General features: G+C 52.9%; 1 protein-coding gene across 7 annotated transcripts in view; it reads left to right on the forward strand.

The window, feature by feature from the left end:
- Positions 1–219: 219 nt before the first annotated feature.
- Positions 220–23,181, forward strand: part of RNF157 (ring finger protein 157) — a 62,400-nt gene continuing 39,438 nt past the window's right edge. For all 7 annotated transcript variants that reach the window (XR_013815062.1, XR_013815063.1, XM_079797960.1 and 4 more), the window contains exons 1-2: positions 220–511; positions 15,071–15,189. Coding sequence is in view for 5 of the 7 variants with exons in the window: in XM_079797960.1 (XP_079654086.1) it covers positions 424–511; positions 15,071–15,189 (207 nt within the window). In the remaining 2 variants the exon portion in view is untranslated. The remainder of the gene's footprint in view (positions 512–15,070; positions 15,190–23,181) is intronic.

Raw genomic sequence — 23,181 nt, forward strand, 5'->3', positions numbered from 1 at the left:
GTGGGGCGAACCGGGCCGGCCTCGCGCCCCGCGGTAACCTGAGCCGGGCGAGCAGTCTCCGTCGGACCCCCGCGCCCCCCGCCCCAGCCCCGCCCCGGCGGCCGCTCCGCCGCATCCCGCCGCCCATTGGCTGGCGCCGCGCGGCCGCTCCCGCCCCGCCGCGCCATTGGCCGTGGCCGCCGCGGTCCCGGCGCGGAGCCGCCGCTGACATCACGCGGCCCGAGGCGGCGGCGCCCCCGGCCCACCGCAGCCCCCCTCGCAGCGGCGCCGCGGCGTGCGGGGCGGAGGATGGTGCGCGGCGCGCCCCGGGCTCCCCGCCGCCAGCGCCGCAGGGCCGAGGCCGAGCCGGCCGCCCCGGGCAGGCGACCCCCGCTCCGGGCGCGGGGCGAGCGGCCGCGCTGAGACGCCGCGGGCGCCGCGGCCATGGGCGCCCTGACCAGCCGACAGCACGCGGGCGTGGAGGAGGTGGACATCCCGGCCAATTCCGTGTACCGCTACCCGCCCAAGTCCGGTGAGCGCGGGCGGGGCCCCGGGCTAGCGAGGGGGTCGCGGCGCTGCTGGGCGGGGGCCCTGGGCGTCCTGGGCACCGAGCGGCCCCCGTCGCTGCAGAGCGGGCCCGGAGGGAGGCGCGCAGGGGTGTGGGGGGGCTTGGGGGGTCGCGGCGGCGAGCGGCCTGCGCCCAGGTTGTCCTGTGATAGCGACGTGTGCCCGGGGGCCTGCGGCTCCGAGGGGCGGGGTGCCCAGGGCGCAGGCGGGTCCCCTTCCTCCCCTCCCCGGACCCCCTTTTCCCTGGGGAGCTGAAGACGGGGGGCGGCGCGCTGGGCATCGGAGACAGGCACCTGTGCGAGGCGCCGGCCCTGGCCCAAGCCTCCAGGCCCCGGAGGGGGACAGGCGCGGATTCGAACTGGGTTCCTCAGCGGACGGGGCTCATGGCCGCGGGCGGCTGCAGGAGGCCGAACATGCGTGCGCAGTGCCGATGCTTTTCCAGAGGCTCAGAGGAGAGAAGCCTCTCACCGAAATGCAAGGATCACAGCGACCCGGGCTGGGCTGTCCCTGGGCCAGAGTCGCCGTGAGCCCCGTGTGGAAGGGGGACGCCCCGGGACAGGCGCGGTGTGCGAGATGGACAGAAGAATCTGCGTGTTTCCAGAGCGCGCACAAGGCCGGGGTGGCACAGCCATCCGAGGTGGAGGAGGGTTTGACTGCAAAGGAGAGAGGCTCGCCAATCCTGAGCTGCTGGTGCACGTCCAACTCTGCTCTGTTCCTTGCTTTTCTCCAGGACTTTAGGGGACCCCTGGCCCCCCATCTTCTCTGTGGCTCAGGCCCCGGCGAGGCCGTCGGTGACTTGGGCGAGGTGTCCGAGTTGGGCAGTAGGATAAAGGCTTGCTAATGAGAGGCGCCGGTTCCCGCAGTGCGTCCGGGCCGGGTCGTGCCAGGTGAACCGCAGGGACCAGACAGTGAACCTGCGCCCTGCAGAGCGTCTGCCGGAGCCGGGTTCTCGCAGCTTCTGTGCCAGAGGAGGAACCTTGCAGAGATGCGTGAGCTTCCGAGCTGTGTTAGCACCGGCTGGGGCAAAGCGGTGGCTCACTCGGGTTTTAATCACGCCCCCGCTGATCATGGCTGTGAAACCGGTGCGAACGGGAGCATGCGTTTTGCTTGTTAATAGATGAAAATAAGCACATGTACTTGTGGAAAAAAAATTTTTTTTTTTTCTGAAATCACTTAGCTATTATCGATCAGGAAATGGAGCGTGCTCTGCTGAGCCTGGCGTTTCGGCGGTTGGCTGCCGCCTCCTTCACCTGTGGGAATTAGGGTGGGCAGTTCATGGACCGCTGCGCCCCGAAGGATATTGATATAAGTATGAATCTTGGAGGATGATAATGAGAGGGTAATGGACCAAACTAAAACCGTTCTGCCCGGCCTGCCGGCGTGGCTCAGGGGTTGAGCGTGGACCTATGAACCAGGAGGTCACGGTTGGATTCCCGGTCAGGGCACATGCCCAGGTTGTGGGCTCCATCCCCAGTGGGGGGCGTGCAGGAGGCAGCTGATTAGTGATTCTCTCTCACCATTGATGTTTCTATCTCTCTCTCCCCCTTCCTCTCTGAAATGAATAAAAGTATATTTAAAGAAAAAACACCAACAACTTTTCTTAGCCAACACACTCAATATCTGTAGTCTTAATCCTCTCCATATTACCAATTTTTTAAAGTTTTACCTAATTGTTACTCATTTTTATTTATTTTTTATTTTTTTAGGTATTTTTTATTAATTTCAGAGAGGAAGGGAGAGGGAAAGAGAGATAGAAACATCAATCAATGATGAAAGAGAATCAGATTGACTGCCTCCTGCACGCCTCCTACTGGGGATCAAGCCCGCAACCCGGGCATGTGCCCCTGACTGGAATCGAACTCTGGACCTTTCAGTCTGCAGGCCAACACTATCCGCTGAGCCACACCAGCCAGGGCCTGTTAGTCGTTTTTAGTCGGAAATACTGTATGCGAGAAATCTGTGCACCAAGTGGACCAACTTATTCATGTTGAAGGCGAAACACGGAAAACGGGAATCGGAAGCTTGGTGAACTTGGAGATTCGTGTCCACTTGCACATGGGCCCCCATCTGGTGGCACCTCCACGCTTCATGTGACCGTGACATGGACGTGGCTCTTCATGGGATGAGAGTGTTGAGAACTGAAAGGGACCTTTGAGAGAATGTGGCTAAGACCCACGCATTTCACCGGCGAGAAAATGGAAATGAATTGGTTTGGCCAGGATGACCCTAGAGGTAGGGCTCTTTTTAAAAAATATATATTTTTATTGACTTCAGAGAGGAAGAGAGGATAGAGAGATAGAAACATCAATGACGAGAGAGAATCATCCATCAGCTGCCTCCTGCACACCTCCCACTGGGGATGCCAACCCAGGTACATGCCCTTGACCGGAATCGAACCCGGGACCCTTCAGTCCGCAGGCCGACGCTCTATCCACTGAGCCAAACCGGTCAGGGCTATTTTCTTTTTAATTTTATTGATTTTAGTGAGAGAGAAACATTGATTTGTTGTCCCACTTGTGCGTGCGGTGGTTGATTCTTGTATGTGCCCTGCCTGACACGGGAGGGGTTGAACCTGCAACCTTGGCGTATCAGGACACAAACCAGCTGAGCTACCTGGCCAGGGCCCGGGCCAGGTCTTTGTCTCTTTATTTTTAATCTCTACTCAAGGATCTGTTTTATTGGGGTGAGGAAGGGAGAGGTAGAGAGAAAGAAACATCGATGTGAATCGGTTACCTCCCCTATACACTCCAGGCAGAGATGGAACCCACAAGCTAGGCATGTGCCCTGGCCGGGAATTGAACCTGTAGCCTTTGCGTGTACAGGATGATGCTCCAACCAACCGAGTCACTCCGGCCAGGGTCGGTCTTTGTCATTTTTTAGATAGAAGCTAAACACGCTATTGAATCCTCTTCGATCTTTGCTTCTTTAAGAGCCCACAATCATTTGCTTAGCAGAGGTGTGACTGTGCTGCGGGGGTGGCTTTAATGCACGCATGCCCATCTTTCGAAAGGGCTGTCCACGTTGCTACGAGTCTTAGGCCCGTGTCCTCTCTCCAGGAAGAAACGGACATGCTACACAGACCACTTAATTCATTGAAGCTTTGTACCCGACTCATCCAGGTCATTTCCTGCTACATATTGGAGCAAGTTGAAAAATAGGAGTAATTCATTTTGCTCAGGTGTTAAGACGTAAACCCATTATAAAAATTCCGAATCGCCCAGCTGGCGTGGCTCGGTGGTTGAGCATCGACCTATGAACAAGGAGGTCGCGGTTCGATTCCCTATCAGGGCACGTGCCTGGGTTGCGGGATCGATCCCCAGTGTGGGGCCGTGCAGGAGGCAGCCGGTCAGTGATTCTCACCATTGATGTTTCTATCTCTCTCTCCCTCTCCCTTCCTTTCTGACATTAATAAAAACATATTTAAAAAAGTAAAAATTCAGAATGGTCATCAGAGTCCTGAGCAGCTAACATCATCCTTCTCCCGATGTTTGTATATTAAGCGTGCATTTGCTGGTCTCATGGGTTGGTCCTGTGGCAAGAGCAGTTTTGAAAACACGGGTAATAAGTCCTTACCTGTCAAGTAGTTATAAAAGTTTCTCTTAGCATTTAGGAGCATCAGTTGGGACTTAAGAATATGGAACTTACTGCCTAATAAAGAATTATTTGGCCCGGCCACTGTGGCTCCATGGTTGAGCATCGACCCAGGAACCAAGAAGTCGCTGGTTCCATTCCTGGTCAGAGCACATGCCCAGGTTATGGGCTGGGTCCCCAGGGGGGCGTGTAGGAGGCAGCTGATCAATGATGTTCCTCTCTCATCGATGCTTATGTCTCTCTATCCCTCTCCCTTCCTCTCTCTCTAAAGATCAATAAAAATGTACTTTAAAAAAAAAAAAGGAATTTGGTTCTGCCACAGTTTGATTGGTACTTTAGCTAAAAATAAGTAGGTTCCTGAAAGTTGTAGTAAATACATTTAGTACCGGGGCAAAAAGCACACCCAAATATTGCTCTGTTTAACGATGACATCATCGAGACCGAGACCTCAGATGCTACTAGTACTTTCCTGAACACTTAAAGGTGGTAATGCTGTTACTTGGGAAAATTCCAGTGTATTTTTCTTTTTTTCTTTTTCTACCTCATTGAGGGCAGACCAATTGCTTTCACTTCTTGATTTTGCCTTAAGATGTAGGCCCTTGATGTCCTTGTGTGACGGCGGCTGTGTTCTTTCTTCTTTAGCATCTCCCTCCTCTCCCTCTCCAGTGCTGGATGCCACGCATGCGCTCTGCGCCCCTGTATGGATTCTGACCCTGCGCCCAGGGACCGTGAGGCCCCTGGCGAGCGGCAGGACAGAAGCCCCAGAACCAGCTTTGTCACTCAGGATGCGGGCACCACGGAGGGAGCATGGGCTTTGGTGGCCGTGCGTCAGGGTTCTCCAGAGAAACAGAATACATGTGTAAGGTCGTGGCTCATGTGACTGTGGGGGCTGCAGGTCTACTCTTTGCAGGGCAGGCTGGGAAGGCGGGCGGATTTCTGTGTTAAGTCTTGAGGCAGAATTCCTCCCCCAGGCAACCTCAGTGGCTGCTCTAAAGGCCTTCAACGGATTGGATGGAGCCCACCCACGTTATCAAGGGTTTATCTCTTTTTCTCAAAGTCAGTTGATTATAGAGCCCAGGCCAGTGTGACTCCGGTGAGTGTGGTCCCAGGCACCAAAAGGTTGCCAGTTCGATCCCCAGTCAGGGCACATGCCCAGGCCTCAGGTTGGGGTGTGTATGGGAGTCAACCGATCGATGTTGCTCTCTCACATCGATGTTTCTCTCTCTTCCTCTCTCTCTCTCTCTTTCTCAAATCAATAAAAACATATTCAAAGAAAATAAAGTCAGTTGGTTCTAGATACCGGCCACATCTGCAGTTACCCGCACAGCAACATCTGGACTCGTTTTCCCGAGGCCAGCACCGTAGCCTAGCCACGTTGACACCTAAAATTTAACGTAGTGGCTCCCACTGTAATGATTCTTACTACATAAACGCCAAGCTTGAGTTGTTAGTTGCTGAAAGAGTGCTTGTACTATGAAAATAAAATTTTTTTAAAAACAACATTTACAGTCTTTAAAAATCATTATTTAAGAAGTATGCTCCTGCCCTGGCCGGTTGCTCAGTGGTTAGAGTGTTAGCCTGCAGACCGAAGGGTTGCAGGTTCTATTCTCAGTCAAGGGCATGTACCTCAGTTGCAGGCTCAATCCCTGGCTCCGGTCAGGGCATATTCGGGAGGCAACCAATTGATGTGTCTCTCTCACATGGATGTTTCTCTCTCTCACTCCCCCTCCTCCCTCTCTTCCATTCTCTTAAAAAAAAAAAAAATCAGCCGAGACCGGTTTGGCTCAGTGGATAGACCATCAGCCTGCAGACTGAAGGGTCCCAGGTTTGATTCCGGTCAAGGGCATGTACCTTGGTTGCGGGCACATCCCCAGTGAGGGGTGTGTAAGAGGCAGCTGATCGATGTTTCTCTCTCATCGATGTTTCTAACTCTCTATCTCTCTCCCTTCCTCTCTGTAGAAAATCAATAAAATATATATTTTTAAAATCAATGGGAAAAATATCCTTGGGTGAGGATTAAAAAAAGAACATTATGCTCCTTCCAAAATTTCAGAGCTTATCATCTAGTGTCAGAGGCAGAACGCATGCCTACAGAGATAAACAAGAATGCAGAAACTGCCCTGAAGAAAAGGGATTATCCTAGGAATGCAAGGTTGGTTTAATAGCTGAAAAGTCAATCCATGTTAATGTACTATATTAGTGGAATAAAGCAAAAAACCCCGCATGATCATCTTAATAGATGCAGACAAGACATTTGACAAAATCCAACACCCATCAATGATAAAAATGAAAATATATCCACACCCAAAAGTGTACACGAATGTTCATTCATAGCAGCATTATTCACAATAGCTAAAAGGTGGAAATAACCCTACAGTCCATCAACTGGTGAATGAAACAACGGATAAACAAAATGTAGTAAATCCACACATGGAATATTATTTGGTAATAAAAAGGAATGAAGTGTTGATATTTGCCACAACATGGATGAACCTTGAAAACACGAATGCTAAGTCAAAGAAGCCAGATGTGTATATTGCATAATCCCTTTTATATGAAATGTCCAGAAGAGGCAAATCCAGAGAAACAGAAAGTAGATTACTGACTGCCCGTGGCTCGCCGAAGGGGAAATGATGAGTGACTGCTCATGGGATCTTTTTAGGGTAATGAAAATGTTCCAAAATTAGATCGTGGCGAATGGTTACATAACTGTGAATATTCTAAAAAAAACCATGGGATTGTACCCTTTAAGTACTTGATTGTATAGTATGTGAATTATATCACAATAACATTTTTTTAATGGATGATAGACCTAAATACAAGAGCTAAAAACTATAAAACCCTACAAAAAGATATGAGAGAAAATATTATTATTTTTTTAATCCTCACCTGAGGATATTTTCCATTGATTTTTAAAAAATATTTTTTTATTGATTTCAGAGAGGAAAGGAGAGGGAGAAAGAGATGGAAACACCAATGATGAGAGAGAATCATTGATTGGTTGCCTCCTGCACGCTGCCCACTGGGGATCGAGCCCGCATATGCCCCGACTGGGAATCGAATCGAACTGTGACCTCCTGGTTCACAGACTGATGCTCAGCCACTGAGCCATGCTGGCCGGGCTCCATTGGTTTTTAGAGAGAATGGAAGAGAGAGGGAAAGACAGAGAGAAATATCGATGTGAGAGATAAAAAGTACAACCCATAAAAGAAAAAAACTGATAAGTTGGATTTCTTCAAAATTGAAAATGTTTCTGCTTCAAGAGATGTTAGGAAGATGAAAAGATAAGCCGGCCTCGGAAAGAAAATATTAACAAATCACATAGACTTTTGTATCCAGAGTAGCAAGAACGTTTACAACTCAATATTAAGAAGACAATGCAGTTTAAAAATGGACAAAAAGAGTTGAATAGACCTGTCATCAAAGAAGATATAAGAATGGCTAATAAACACCTGGAGAGATCAGTAGTTATTCGGGGGGGTACGATGAAAGCCACAGCCGCTAGGGTAGCTAAAGTAAAACAGACAGACCATATCAAGTGTTGGTGAGAGTGCAGAGAAATTGTGGTTCCTGTGTATTGCTGCTGGCAATGTAAAATGGTACATTTTACGTGCAGAAAAAGAGTTTGGCAGTGTCTTAAAAAGTTAAACATACATTTATCTTACGGTCCAGCCACCCCACTCCTATGAATCTATCAAAAGCAATGAAGACGCACGTTCACGGGAAGACGTGTGCGGATGTTCATAGCAGCGTGGCTCCCGACGGTCAGAAAACTGGGAACCACCCAAACGCCCATGGGCTGTGAACGCTTTCACCAAACCAGGTGTGTTTGTACAGTGAAATGCTGGTCGGCCACTTCAAAGGGTGGACTGCCGATGCACGCGACACGACCTGGGTTAGCCTCAAGACCAGCAGCTGCGTGGAAGGAGCCAAGTGCAGGCTGTGGGTGGTCCGCGGCGATCGTAGCAAAGACAAGGTTGCAGAGGTAGGAAGCAGAGCTGTCACGAGGGAACATTTCAGGGTGAAGCGAAACGTTTACAGCTGGATCGTGGTGATCGCGACCAGTGTCAGTGAATTGTACCATAGATTTTATGCTGCGTGTGTTACACCTCAGTGAAGCTGTTTAAAGAAACGGTGCAGAGGGCGCTGGCCGGGGTGGCGCCGTTGGCTGGGTGTCATCCCGTGCACCGCAAGGTTGCCGGTTGATAGCCCGCTCTCACATCGATGTCTCTCTCTCTCCCTCTGTAATAACTTAATAAGGTCAATTCCAAAAACGGAGCCTGCCTTCTAAGAGGAGTTCTGGTGCCAGCTCTTAAGATAAAATGCTCTTTAATGCCATCTCCTTCCAGAAGAAAAGGGTATTTATTCATTGAGTTTCAGGCGAAGATGGGATGGCCAGATGAAAAGGTAGGGCCAGTGGTTAAAGATCTGGACTGACGCCCTGGCTGGTGTGGCTCAGTGGATAGAGCGTCGGCCTGTGGACTGAAGGGTCCCAGGTTCAATTCCAGTCAAGGGCACATGCCTGGGTTGCGGGCTCGATCTCCAGTAGGGGGCATGCAGGAGGCAGCCAATCCATGATTCTCTCTCATCATTGATGTTTCTATCTCTCTCTTGCCCTCTCCCTTCCTCTCTAAAATCAATAACATATATTTAAGGAAAAAGAAAGATCTGGACTGAAATGCTAAAGAAAGGTGAGAGACAAAGGTTTGGAAGTCCAGTGGAGGGAAGGAGAGGCTGCAGGTATTAACCGCCCACAGGGCCTGGCCAGCTGCGTGGGCGGCTCTCCCCACAATAACCCTTTTTGGAAAGCGGTTTTATTATCTCTGTTTTCCAAATAAAAACACCAAAGCTCAACAATGTTAAATCCTTTGTTCTAGGTCACGCGGCCGGTAGACCAAAATATCAGCATCAGACCCAGCCCTGGCCTCAGTCAAGGCCTTTGCTTTGATTCTATGAGGGAAGGACCGAGAGAAGGAGAGGGAGGGAAGGAGGGAGAATGAAAGGGTGGAGGGAGGATTGAGCTCTTAGAGCCGTGAGCGTGTGTATGGCCTGGGCGAGGAGTGGAGCCAGCGAGAGGCAGGAAGAGTCAGAACTGAACGGGGTTTCAGAAGCCAAGGAGCAGAGAGCCTCAGGAATGGGAGTGGACGTCTTCGGAGAGCTCCTGAGGCGAGTGAAGCGTGGGAAAAGGCTGTCGGCCTGGATGGTGTTCCCGGGGACAGTCTCGGCGGAGTGGTGGAAGCCATTGTAAATATTTGAGGAGTTATAGGACGTGGGATGGAAGCAGACAGAGGAGGACGGATGGATGGATGGATGGATGGATGGATGGATGGACGGACAGACGGATGGATGGGCAAGAGGGTGGACATGAAGGCATGGGAGATGGAGTTTTTATTTTTGAGAATTTTTATGAGTTTATTTAAGCCAAACTAACAAAATATGCCAGGGAGCAGGATCTCAAATGCTCCCTGGAATTTTTAAAAAAAATATTTTTATTGATTTCAGAGAGGAAGGGAGAGGGAGAGAGAGACAGAAACATCTGTAATCGGCTGCCTCCTGCATGCCCCACACTAGGGATCGAGCTCACAACCCGGCATGTGCCCTTGACCGGGAATCAAGCGGTGACCTCCTGGTTCATAGGTTGATGTTCAACCACTGATCACGTCAGCTGGGTTGGAATTTTTTTTTTTTTTGTATTTCTTTTTAAGTTGGGGAGAGAGCATCCTATGTAATAAAAGCCTAATATGCTAAGTGTCCGGTCGTCGGGTGACTGGTCAACTGTTCAACCAATCAAAGCATAATATGCTAATGATATGCTAAGGCCATTCAACCGCTCACTATGACGTGCACTGACCACCAGGGGGCAGACGCTCCAACCAGTAGGTTAGCTTGCTGCTGGGGTTCAGCCAATCAGGGACTGAGGGAGATGGGCCAGACATGCCCTGGAGCCCTCCCACGGTCCCTCCCCCAATCAATCGTGCACCAGTGGGGTCCCTCAGCCTGGCCTGCAACCTCTCGCAATCTGGGACCCCTTGGAAGATGTTGGAGAGCCAGTTTCAGCCCGATCCTGCATGCCACTCCCCTCGGGAGGGCCCAGAGGCAGGGCTCACGGCTGGTGAACGCTGCTGCGGCAGCGCAAGCCTCTCCCAATTGGATCGGGACTGATTGGGCACGAGTCCGCGGCAGGCGCAGTGGGGCTGGGATGAGTGGGAGCGGGAGTGGCAGGAGCTGCAGGCGGTGTTGGACTGCGGGTTTTGGTCCGCTCCCCGCAGGCCACCCAGAGGGGCCCCACCCGTGCATGAATTCATGCACCAGGCCTCTAGTGCTTATATAATGAAATGAGGCAAGTGAAAAGCCATTGGGGAGAGAGCAATGGAACCGTGGGAAAAGGATGGTTGAGGTCTCAAGGAGGTCAAGGCAGTGAGAATGAGAGCTCAGGGGAAGTTAACCTTGGCATGGGAGGGATGCCTCCTTGAGACCGGAGTGTGGGTGGAAATGCAGTGCTTGCGAGGGCTGATGGAGGAGGGTTCTGAGGGAGCGCCACGGAGAAGGGGGAAGACGGTGGAGGGACCAGGGTCAGGGATGGGGGTGGGGGAAGGGTTTGGGCCCCGGATGTGTGCCTTGGTCTGAAAACTGTTAAGGTAGCAGTTGTTAAACGATATTGTACTGGTTCAGAATAGAATAGAGCCCAGATCTAGGTATATATTGCATGAAAAAAAGGGCATTTCAAATAATATTCAATAAATGGTGTTAATAAAGTTTCCTATCTGGGAAAAAAGATTAGACCCTTATCCCACAGAGCCCACAAGGACATATTCCACATGTAAAAACAATCAAATAGCAAAAAACAAAAACAAAATTTTTTTTTTTAAATTTTGGCATTCAGTGGAGATAGTGTGATGGTTAAGAGCACACACAGGCTCTGGAATGAAATCTGCTGGCTTCGGGGCCTGACGCTGCCTCTTACCAGCTGTGTGACCTTGGACAAATGGCTTAGACTCTCTGTGCATTTATTTCCTTTTCTGTAAAATAAAAAAAATCAACAACCCCTACCTTAGAGGGTTGCTGTGAGGAGCGGCCGGCGTGGTACTTGTCCGCACAGCGCCGGCCGGCTGCGCCCTCAGTCCGAGGCACCGGTATGTGCTCTGTCAGAACAGTGCGGCCGGGCCATGAGCACGGGCCAGGGAACGCGCCTGCGGGACATCAGGCGAAGAAAAGCAGCTTGCAGATCAATACGTGTCATACCCCAGTTGAGTTAAAACATAAAACACAGCCAAGCAGAGGGCCTCAATGCGCAGGAGTATATCAGCACAGGACAGCTGGGGCCCAAACCGATTGTGGACCTCGGCGTCACCTCTCATGGAGGAGTTGAATTATCACTTAAAAAAAATTTGAATTTATTGGGATGACATCTATGCTAATAAAAGGGTAATATGCTAATTAGACCGGGAGACCTTCCGGACAAAGCCATGGTGGCAGGGCTGAGGCAGAGGTGGTTAGGGGCAATCAGGCCAGGAGGGGAGGGCAGTTGGGGGTGATCAGGCCGCGGGGGGGGACAGTTGAGGACAATCAGGCCTGCAAGGGGGGGCAATTGGGGGAGAGAAGGCTGGCTGGGGGGGGGGGGTGCAGTTGGGGGCAAGCAGGCCGGCAGGCAGGTGAGCAGTTAGGAGTCAGCAGTCCCGATTTGTGAGAGGGATGTCTGACTGCTGGTTTAGGGGATCAGGCCTAAACTGGCAGTCGGACATCCCCCAAGGGGTCCCAGATTGGAGAGAGGGTGCAGATTGGAGAGGGGTCCCAGATTGGGCTGAGGGACACCCCTTCCTCCCCCCACCCCGTGCACGATTTTTGTGCACCAGGCCACTAGTTAATAAAATTATATAGGTTTGCGGGGTACAGTTCTATAACACATCACCTGTATATTGCATTGTGTGGTCACCACCCCAAGTCAAGTCTCCTTCCATCACCACGTGTCCCCCCTTTCCCCTCTTCTCCCTCTCCCCACCCCTCGTTCCCTCTGGTAATCACCATACTGTTTGTTGTCTGTGTCTATGAATTTTTTTGTGTGTGTTTTTTTGGTTTTTTTTTTGCTTAATCCCTTCCCCTTTTTCACCCAGCCCCAAACCTTCCTCCCTCTGACAGCCGTCAGTCTGTTCTCTGTGTGTGTGAGTCTATTCCTATTTTTTTTTTTTTTTTTTTTACAGAGAGGAAGAGAGAGGGATAGAAAGTTAGAAACATCGATGATAGAGAAACATCGATCAGCTGCCTCTTGCACAACCCCTACCGGGGATGTGCCCGCAACCAAGGTACATGCCCTTGACCGGAATCGAACCCGGGACCTTTCAGTCCGCAGGCCGACGCTCTATCCACTGAGCCAAACCGGTTTCGGCTGTTCCTATTTTGTTTGTTAGTATATTTTGTTCATTAGATTCCACCTATAAGTGAGATCATATGATGTTTAACTTCCCTGGCTGGCTCATTTCATGACAGATTTTGAAGACTCCATACAAAAATAAAAATTTTTTTAAAAGAAGGTGAATAGCTTCTTAATGATTTTTAATATTGATTGCATGTTCAACAGTATTTTGATAAATAAGACACATTAGTTTTGCTTGTTTATTTTTACTTTTGAAAACTGTGGCTGTTAGATCATGTAAAATCACGTGCGTGTCTTGCATTTGTGTTTTTACTGGATAGCACGGGTCTGAGGAAATGTACTGGGCTCATTTTCTTCCCTTGTAAGGAATTTGACTTTTTACCTGGATGCCTTTTTTGCTTTAATACTTTTAAAAACACTTATTTCTTTTTTATTTTTGTATTGGTTTTGAGAGAGAGAGACTGATCCATTGCCTCCCATAACGTGCCCCGACCAGGGATGGAACCCGTGACCTGAGTGTGTGCCCTGACCGGGGATCGAACCTGCCACCTTTCTCTGTATTGGAGGACGCCCAACCAACGGAGACTCCTGCCGGGCAGGGGCAGGCTTCTAGAGGGGTCCGTTCCAAAGAAAGGAGAAAGCCGCGTTTGGCTGAAGTCTCTCTTTTCCTGTTGGCTGATGAGGTGTTCTTTGAAGACCAGGGGAGGCCAGCGTGGTGAAGGAACTCGGCGTGGACGCTCCTTCTGAAATGGGACGTTCTCTTTTCATCTGTGGATTACCGACCCTCCTTGTGGTCTCTGTCTATCTGGGCTCTTGACTTGAGATGCAAAGCAAAACTGCAGTTAGCTGCACGCTCTGTTTGTGAGCGTTTCCTTCTAATGTTATACCAAGAGGGGGGACATTTCCACTGGAACCCTGGCACCTCTCTAAGCCCGTGCCCCGCCCCCAGGCCATCGGTGCGCGTCTCGGGCTAGATCCTGTAAGCTGATTACCGGTGCCTGTCACTGTCCCCATCCCTCACGGACCGCTCACGGGTCCTGGCAACTCAGCGTGTCCCACGCTGAACGGGACCTGCTCCACGCCAGGCAGCCAACCTGCTTCTCCCCGTTCCTTACTCGTGACTTGAGCAAGCCACCCATCCATGTGAACTCCTCACTTCCCTTAGCTCACCTCACGTGTAATAAATACGTAATTTCTCAATAAATATGTAATGTAGAGAAAAGGTATTTTACTAAGGGCCAACTTTAAATGGCTTGATGGTTTGAGATGGCTGCTTCCACTTAAGTAAGGCACCTCCCCCTCTATAAATTATGCACTTGGAAAACAGGGCCCGTAAGTGCTGGCCATCAATAATTGATAATCAAGCTTTCCTAAACGATGGCTTGCCCGGTGGCATCCCGGCAGGTGGCTCTCTCTGTGGCTTTAAGTTTGGATGGGGACTCTGTAGAGTTTGCTTTGATTCGGGCTGCGATGGCTCTCGAAGAACCTTCCCTTGCTCACTGTTTAACTAAAGAATCGCCTGGCCTGGCCGGCGGGGCTCAGTGGTGAGCGTCAGCCTATGAACCAGGAGGTCACTGCTTCGATCCCCAGTCAGGGCACATGCCTGGGTTGCTGGCTCGATCCCCAGTGAGGGGTGTGCAGGAGGCAGCCGATCGATGATTCTCATCATTGATGTTTCTACCTCTCTCTCCCTCTCCCTTCTTCTCTGACATCAATAAAAACATACATTTTTAAAAAATATATTTTATTGATTTTTTACAGAGAGGAAGGGAGAGGGATAGAGAGTTAGAAACATCGATGAGAGAGAAACATCGATCAGCTGCCTCCTGCACACCCCCCACTGGGGATGTGCCCGCAACCAAGGTACATGCCCTTGATCGGAATCGAACCTGGGACCTTTCAGTCCGCAGGCCGACGCTCTATCCACTGAGCCAAACCGGTTTCGGCAATAAAAACATACATTTTTAAAAAAGATTCCTAGATGGCCCTGGCTGGTTTGGCTCAGTGGATAGAGCGTCGGCCTGTGGACTAAAGGGTCCCAGGTTCGATTCCAGCCAAGGGCACATGCCCGGGTTGTGGGCTCGATTCCCAGTAGGGAGCATGCAGGAGGCAGCCGATCAATGATTCCCTCTCATCATTGATGTTTCTATCTCTCTCTCCTTCTTCCTTCCTCTCTGAAATCAATAAAAAAATATATTTTGAAAAAGATTCCTAAATGCATGGAGGACATAGAATAACCACCTCGAGTTTAAGGGGAAAAAATCAGGAACAAAGTGCACATACGTGTTCACTGATGTGCGTGGCGGGGCCTTCCGGTGTCGGGCTGAGGGCAGTAGAGACGGATCACGGGAAGGTTCGGTGAAGGGTGCTGAAGGAAAGCAGTGATCGGTGCTGCTTGGCAGCGTGGCTTCTCCCTGCTGCGGGTTTGCCTATCCACTTTGTGCCGTTGTCCCGGGCGTGGCACGGGCTCGGATGGGGTGTTGGGGGCCCCGTCGTCCCGAATCGGCGCTTTCCCTGGGCCAGTCTGCCCGGTGTCATTGGATCTCGTGTCTCCCTCTCTAGGAAGCTACTTTGCCAGCCACTTCATCATGGGAGGAGAGAAGTTCGACTCGGCCCACCCCGAAGGCTACCTGTTTGGCGAGAACAGCGACCTGAACTTCCTGGGGAACAGGCCCGTGGCGGTATGGCTTCCCCGGGTGCTGCGCGTGGGGGTGAGGCCGCGTCCTGCCGGCGCCGGTCCCGTGTCTGTGGCTTGGTCTGAGTTGAGGGGGTCCTGGGAGGCGGGTGGGGTCCTGGGAGGCAGAGGGCGCCTCCTGTGGCGGAGCCGGGTCGCTGGCACTAGGAGCTGAGCCGTGCCGAGGCCGGCTCCCAGAAGCCAGCTCTCCGCGGGGCTCAGACTTGGCCTGGGTGCCGCTCCGCCGAAGCCCTAGCCCAGCGCCCGCTCGCTCTCCTGGCTTTCCTTCCCTCTTCAGCGCGCTTGTCACCATAGAAACGTGTACTGCCCGTCTCGCCCTGTGTACCACCTGCCTTCCCTTTAGACGGTGAGTCTCGTGGGGCCAGGACGGCTCTCGTGGTCGCTTCGCAGCGCTAGAAGGAAGCCTGCGTAACGATGGCCCCTAATCCACCTTTCTGGAGTGAATGACGGAGACGGTGCCCTCGATGTCCCAGTTGACGTGAGGCTCCGTCTGTCTCGGTTCCTTCAGCTCCTCCCGCCATTGTCTGGAGGGTTCCCTGCGCCACGGGAGGCTTTGGCACAGCAGCTGCCGGGGGCTGTGGACGGGCTGCGGACGGTCCTGGAACTTCGGACGTTATTTCTATCCTCCTAAAGGCCCACCCGTCAGAGGAGCGAGCATCCCTTTTGTGAGCGAGCGGACCGAGGTCCCAGAGATGAACGATAATCGCGGTGTTGACGAAGGGCTGTTCTGAGGGTTTCCCATAAAATTCTCCCGACGTCACATGACCAGGCCGCCCCGCCACCGAGCAGCAGCCTTTCTCCCCACGGCTCCCGTGGCGTCCACCCCTGCCTTCCTCTAGGACCCCCCGAGTCGCGGGGCAGGCAGGCAGACGAGCAGATGTTTCAACGGCGGCGAAGGCGCGAAGGGAAGGCTCTGGGAGAGCAGCAGGCGCGGGTGTTGGCTGAGAGGAGGTGGCGGGCAGGCGGGCAGCGGTCAGCGAGCCTTCGAGAACGGCTGGGCTGTCCGTGAGGGTGGGAAGGGGGTTGCAGGAGCGGGCGTGTCGATCAGGCCTGAACGCACTCGCGTTCTTGTTGAAGGAGCACATTTACCCAGCAACCGCCGTGTGCCAGGAGCTGTAGTAGGCGCGGGGTGCCAGGCTGGCATGGGCACGGCTTGTCCCTCCCTGGGACAAGCAAGAAAACCAGCCCTGACCGGTTTGGCTCAGAGGATAGAGCGTCGGCCTGCGGACTGGAAGGTCCCAGGTTCGATTCCGGTCAAGGGCATGTACCTGGGTTGCGGGCACATCCCCAGTGGGGGGTGTGCAGGAGGCAGCTGATCGATGCTTCTCTCTCATCGATGTTTCTAACTCTCTATCCCTCTCCCTTCCTCTCTGTAAAAAATCAATAAAATATATTTAAAACAAAACAAAACAAAACAAAAAAATAAAAAACAGGAAAAACCAGGCTGGCGGAGTGGGCTTCTCCTGATGGAGAAATGCAATTGGCAAAGTTGGGGGGGGGGGGCTCCGTTCGCCAGCGGTTTCTGACCCCCTCCTGTCGGCCCGGGGTGGACCGATGATCCCGAGGCAGGCATGTCCCTGGAGAAGGTTTGTTTTCCACGAGGATGAATCTGGTGGTGGTCCTCCATCTGGAGCTGTAACCAAAAGACGTTTTCGTTGGTGGTGGCTTTATTTCCTTCCTTTTCATCGGGGGGGGACCCTTCTTCCGACCCTCTGGCCAGCAGTGGCTCAGCGGTATTTTCAAAATACCAAGTCCGGCTTGGCCAGTGTGGCTCGGTGGTGGAGCGTCAGGCCAGGAACCAAGAGGCCACCGGTTCGATTCCCGGTCAGGGCACAGGCCCGGGTTTCGGGCTCGATCCCCTGTCGGGGGCGTGCAGGAGGCCGCCGATTGCTGATGCCTCTCTCACTGATGTTTCTATCTCTCTCTCCCTCTCCCTTCCTCTCTCTCTAAACAATCAATAAAAACATTAAAAAAAAAAAACAACAACAACCAAAAAAACAAGTCCTTCCGGCTTCAAGTTAGTAAGTTCTGCCGGCGAAGACGAGTCAGGCGTCGCCCTGCGTTCGCGGCCGCTGCTCAGCAGGTGGAGGAGCGAGCGCTGTCCGTTCTGGCCGCGCCGGGGACGAGTTTCCTGTGGGCTTGCCCTGCGCACCTGTCTCCCCTCCTTTGTGTCTCTCTGGGGTCAGAACAGGTTTTTGCTGGTTGGTTGTGTTTTTTTTTTGCATGTGTGACCTCTTTGGTGCATCCAGAGGACTTTAAAGCAAGTCGGTGCTCCGTTGGGTTCGGGTTGAGGCTTGCGCTGGCTGACAAAGTTCCCAGAGTTCCCGGCTGCGCGTCCGCCTCGCCGTGAGCCTGTGGGCGACTGGCCAGGGGCCTTGACCTTCAGTTTGAGTCTTTTCCCCCGGAGCATCCCCAGGGGCCTTTCTGCTGCTGTTTTCCCGTGGCGATCACTGAATGTGCTTCCCGGAGTGCGGAGCAAACGTGTTTCTCAAAAGACATCCAAGTTTTATGTGAAGGAAGCAAGTCAGAAACGGGCTGCCAGATAGTCAGGAGGATGTAAAGTGCAGCTCAGGGAATGGAGTCGATAATATTATAATAACCTCCCGGCAGCAGGGCTCAGGGGCTGAGCATCAGCATATATGAGCCAGGAGGTCACGGTTCGATTCCCCGTCAGGGCACAGGCCCGGGTTACGGGCTCCATCCCCAGTAGGGGGCGTGCAGGAGGCAGCCGATCAATGATTCGCTCTCATTATTGATGTTTCTGTCTCTCCCTTCCTCTCTGAAATCAATTTTAAAAAATGTAATAACTATGCCCGGTGTGGGGACTGGAAATATCGGGGTGGGGGGGGTTGGCGGGGGGAACACTTTGTAAAGTATATGATCGTCTGTGCTGGACCCCTGAAGCCAATACAAAATGATACTGGATGTCAACTGTGATCGAAAAAATTACAAAGAGAAAGAAAACAAATCCGAGAGCTCCGTACAGGTGGCTAGAAACGGAGTGTAAGAGTGAATGCAGCCCTAGCTGGTGTGGCTCAGTGGATAGAGCGTTGGCCTGCGGACTAAAGGGTCCCGGGTTCGATTCCGGTCAAGGGTACATGCTCTGGTTGTGGGTTTAACCCCCAGTAGAGGGTGTGCAGGAGGCAGCCAATCGATGATTCTCTATCATCATTGATGTTTCTCTCTCTCTCCCTCTCGCTTCCTTTCTGAGATCAATAAAATATATTAAAAAAAAAAAAAGAGTGAATGCAGCACACCCCCTTCCCCTGTGCCACGTGATCCTCGTCACCGCTAACCTTCATGACACACTCACTGTGTGCCGGGCCGGCGTGCTAAGCTCTTCGGACCTGCCGTCCCCACGCCCCAGTGAGGAAGGTTCCGCCTGACCCACGAGGACTGCGAGGCACCAGGAATCTAGACGGAGGTGCCAAAGCCCGCGAGCGCCTGCCTCGGCCTGGAAGCCGCCGTCCAGCCCAGAGCCATTTCTGCCGTCCGATCGGGTGGACCGGGCCCTCCGCCCACATCCTGTGTGTGAGCCGAGCAGGCCACGGAGTGCCCGGGGAGATGTGGGCGACGTCTACAAGTAGACCGAGCGGCAGCGAGCGAGTTCTCTGGGTGTGTCATTCCGTCCGCCGCCCTGAGCCCCGGGTGCTGGCCCTGCATCTCAGCTGGTTTGGGGGAGGGAGGAAGGCCCAGTGATTGGAAGGCTGGTAGCTGAGTTCCCAAGGCCTGACTTCCCCTCTCTAGTGACAGATCTCGTGGCATCTGGGGGCGTCCAGGGGCGTCCGGGGGCGTGGGGGGGGGTTGCAGAGGAATGAGCACAGCCTCTTAAAGCCGCCCGGCAGCTCGGGCGAGAGCAGCTCCCTCTCCGGAGAGAAGGCAGACGGCTGCGATGAATTGTTAGGTCCCACAGAGAAGCCGTAGGCTTCCTGGCCTCTGGGACTTGTGGTCTTCCCTGGCCTTTCTGAACGATCGCGCTAAAAGCAGTATCATTCCCCTCGCTGGTTTGGCTCATGGATCGAGTGTCGGCCCCTGGACTAAATGGTCCCGGGTTCGATTCTGGTCCAGGGCCCATGCCTCGGCTGCAGGCTCGATCCTGTGCGGGAGGCAGCCAATCGATGTGTCTTTCCCACATTGATGTCTCTCTCTCTCTTTCTCTGTCTCTTCTACTCTCTTTCTAAAAACATAAAAACGTAATTATTAAAAGGATAAAGGGAGTACCACTTGACGGACCATTGCTCCGCCCTCGTGTGTACTGTGGAGCCGTACCGAGCTGAGCGGCCCCTCAGGAGAATGAATCCCTGAAAGTCAAGTTTACCATCAAGTCTCAGGGCGGGTGTAAAGCACTGGCGTGTCCGCATGCTCAGCAAGACGGCCGGAGGGAGGGAGGGAGGGAGGGAGGGAGGGTGGTAGGGAGGCTGGAATCGAGATTTCAACAGGGGGTTGCATCTCACTGCTCGGCTCTCTGCAGCCCTGGCACGCCTGTCGCTGGCTCTCGGGTTACCCGGCTGTGAAGTGAGGGCGGTTCTGACCTTGGAGGCCTGTCCTGCTGGAGGAGCCTGGACGGCGCCAGGCGGGGGACCCTGGAGGGCGGGTCCTTTCTGCAGCGGCTGCAGGTTCTGGGGGGAGAGACTTGCTGGGCTTGAGCGCCTGTCCTCAGCGCTGAGCAGGGTCTGCAGGCTCCGTGCTCCGTGGGGGGCAAAGGTCACTGTGCTCCTCCATCCCGGTCATTAAAATGAGAGCGGGGCTGGTGTTTTGCTGCGTGAGCGTGTGCTTGCTCTTGTTTTGTAGGCACGTTGCTGCTAGGATCTAAGTTACTCAGGGGCTTGGTGAGCGGAGGAGGCCGGGGGTGGTCCACACCGCGGCGGGGAGGGTTACCTGCAGGAGAGCGTGTGTGTACTGGGAACTGGCAGCAGCCGGAGATCAGCCAGCTGTCTCCACCGGGGTGCAGATGTGCCCCCCGCCACCTTGTTTACAGAAGAAAGCGAGCTGCCAGAGAGAGCGTGGGGTCCGACGTCCCGTCTGATGGAAGGGGCAGGTGTGACAGCCGGTCTGTGGGTGAGCATTTATGCTTACAGGTGCATCGACGTTTACAAGAGGACAATGCCCTTGGCCCTGGTACAGAGGTCACTCTTGGGGCGCATCATCGTATTCTCCTCTATGTTGTTTCAATGTTCCCCGTTGAACGTGTTTTTATTTATTTATTTTTTAATATATTTTTATTGGTTTCAGAGAGGAAGGAAGAGGGAGAGAGCTAGAAACATCAATGATGAGAGAGAATCATCGATCAGCTGTCTCCTGCATGCCCCCTAATGGGGATCAAGCCTGCAACCCGGGCACGTGCCCCTGACCGGAACCGAACCTGGGACCCTTCAGTCCGCAGGCCGAGGCTCTATCCACTGAGCCAATCCAGTTAGGGCGTGTTTTTATTTTTTTATTAAGTTAAAGCATTTTAAATTTCTTACCACACAGAGAAGGGACTGCTGCTGAGCAGAGGAAGGAAGGAGTCTAGGGGATAGAAAGAAGCAGGAAAATGAAGGAAGCTCATAAAAGAGTGGGTGTGGTTTTTCTTGGTGAGCTGCAGGAAGTGGGGGGGCCGCTGAGGGGGAAGGGGGGGCTTGTGGAGAAGGACAGGGAGTCGGAATAAGCCGGTAAGGATGGGCAAGGGGGCCCAGCCTCGTGGGCGCTGCAGTCTGCACAGACGCACCCAAAGTAAAAGGAGCCCAGGCTGCGAGGGCTGAACAGGGACGGGACAGTCACACTTCCTTCCTAAGTGGGGTCAGGCTTTGCCGACAGTTCTACTTAAGGATTTTAAAAAATATATGTTTACTTATTTCAGAGAGGAAGGGAGAGAGAGAGATAGAAACATCAATGATGAGAGAGAATCATTGGTCGGCTGCCCCCTGTACGCCCCCTACTGGGCATCGAGCCTGCAACCCGGGCATGTGCCCTGACCGGGAACCGAACTGTGACCTCTTGGTTCATAGGTCGACGCTCACCCACTGAGCCACGCCCCCCGGGCCGAGTAAGGATTTTTAAAGTGGCATTTTTATTATACCCGGCTCCCCGCCTCGGCTCTCCCGGAGGTGACCCCTGCTCAGCTCAGTAAGGAATCTCCTCAACCTTTGCTTTTACCTTCAGGTTGTTGTTTTCTTAATTTATGGCAAAATACGCGTCCCGTGAAATGTAACATGGTCACCACTGTAAGTGTTTTGAGTGCACGGCTCAGTCGTGTTCAGCACATTCACGTTGTAGTGCAAGCAGCTTCTAGAACTCTTCGTCTTGTAACACTGAAACTCTGCCCCCGTCGAAGGTCAGTTCCCCATGGATGCTCCTCCCCACCCCCTGGCAGCTGCCCGCCTGCGTCCGGTCTCTGTGAATGTGGGTGCTCCAGGTCCCCGTCCTGCCGTCTTTGTCTTTGTGTGTGTGGCTGTTTCACTGAGCCAAATGCCATCAAGGCTCGTGGATGTTGTAGCATGAGTCAGAATTTCCTTCCTTTTTAAAAAAATAAAAAAATATTTGGTTGATTTTTAGAGAGGGAGAGAGAGAGAGAGAGAGAGAGAGAAACATCCATTTGTTGTTCCACTTATTAACGCATTCATTGGTTGTATGTGCTCTGAGCAGGGATCGAACCCCAAACCTTGGCACATCAGGACGATGCTCTAACCCACTGAGCCACCCGGCCAGAGTGAGTGTCCTCCCTTTCCAAGGCTGGATGGTATTCTGTTGTATGGATGTAACACATCTTGTTTACCCACTCGTCCCCCGATGCGCACTTGGGTGGCGTCCACCTCTTGCTGTTGTGACTAATGCTGCTGTGAACACGGGCGTTCTGTTCAGTTTTTTAAGGCGTACATGCACACCAGTATTGGGCTAAGGAAGAAGGATTATTTGGCTTTAGAAAATTATGTAAATGAAATTATTTTATTTTCAATGTTGAAACTTGTCATCCTATCTAATAAAAGAGTAATATGCAAATTGACCATCACTCCAACACGCAAGATGGCCTCCCCCATGTGGTCACAAGATGGCTGCCACAAGATGGCCAGCAGGGGAGGGCAGTTGTGGGCGATCAGGCCAGCAGGGGAGGGCAGTTGGGAGGGACCAGGCCTGCAAGGGAGGGCAGTTGGGAGCGATCAAGCCTGCAGGGGAGGGCAGTTAGGGGTGACCAGGCCGGCAGAGGAGGGAAGTTGGGGGCGACCAGGCCTGCAGGGAAGGGCAGTTTGGAGGGACCCAGGCCTGCAGGGGAGAGCAGTTGGGGGGGACCAGGCCTGCAGGGGAAGAAGGTTAGGGGTGACCAGACTGGCAGAGGAGGGAAGTTGGGGGCGACCGGGCCTGCAGGGAAGGGCAGTTTGGGGGGACCCAGGTCTGCAGGGGAGGGCAGTTAGGGGTGACCAGGCTGGCAGGGGAGGGCAGTTAGGGGCAATCAGGCTGGCAGGGGAGCAGTTAGGCATCAATCAGGCTGGCAGGGGAGTGGTTAGGGGGTGATCAGGCTGGCAGGCAGAAGCGGTTAGGGGCAATCAGGAAGGCAGGCAGGCGAGCAGTTGGGAGCCAGCAGTCCTGGATTGTGAGAGGAATGTCCGACTGCCCACTGGGATCGGGCCTAAACGGGCAGTTGGACATCCCTCAAGGGGTCCCAGATTGGAGAGGGTGCAGGCTGGGCTGAGGGACACCCCCCCCCCATGCACAAATTTCGTGCACTGGGCCTCTAGTTATTAATAAAGATGAAGAAATTATTTCAGAGGCCTTCTTCTAGAGAAAGCTGCCTTGGGCCACTGAGTGAGTGAATGCTGAATATGTAAACAGACTGCTTTGCGGTGTAGCGATAGCATCATGGTCACATTTCCAAATCACCCTGTAGGTTTTACTCAAGAGTTCGTTTCAACTGTTTCTTGATTCCTGAGATAACATGGACAAGCTGGTCACTTGCGTCTGGAGAGTAGGATAGGGTTTTCTTGTTGTTCAGTAGGTAAGAGCA

This window comes from Cnephaeus nilssonii (genome assembly GCF_951640355.1).
Source record: "Cnephaeus nilssonii genome assembly, chromosome: 19".
NCBI classification, from domain to species: domain Eukaryota; kingdom Metazoa; phylum Chordata; class Mammalia; order Chiroptera; family Vespertilionidae; genus Cnephaeus; species Cnephaeus nilssonii.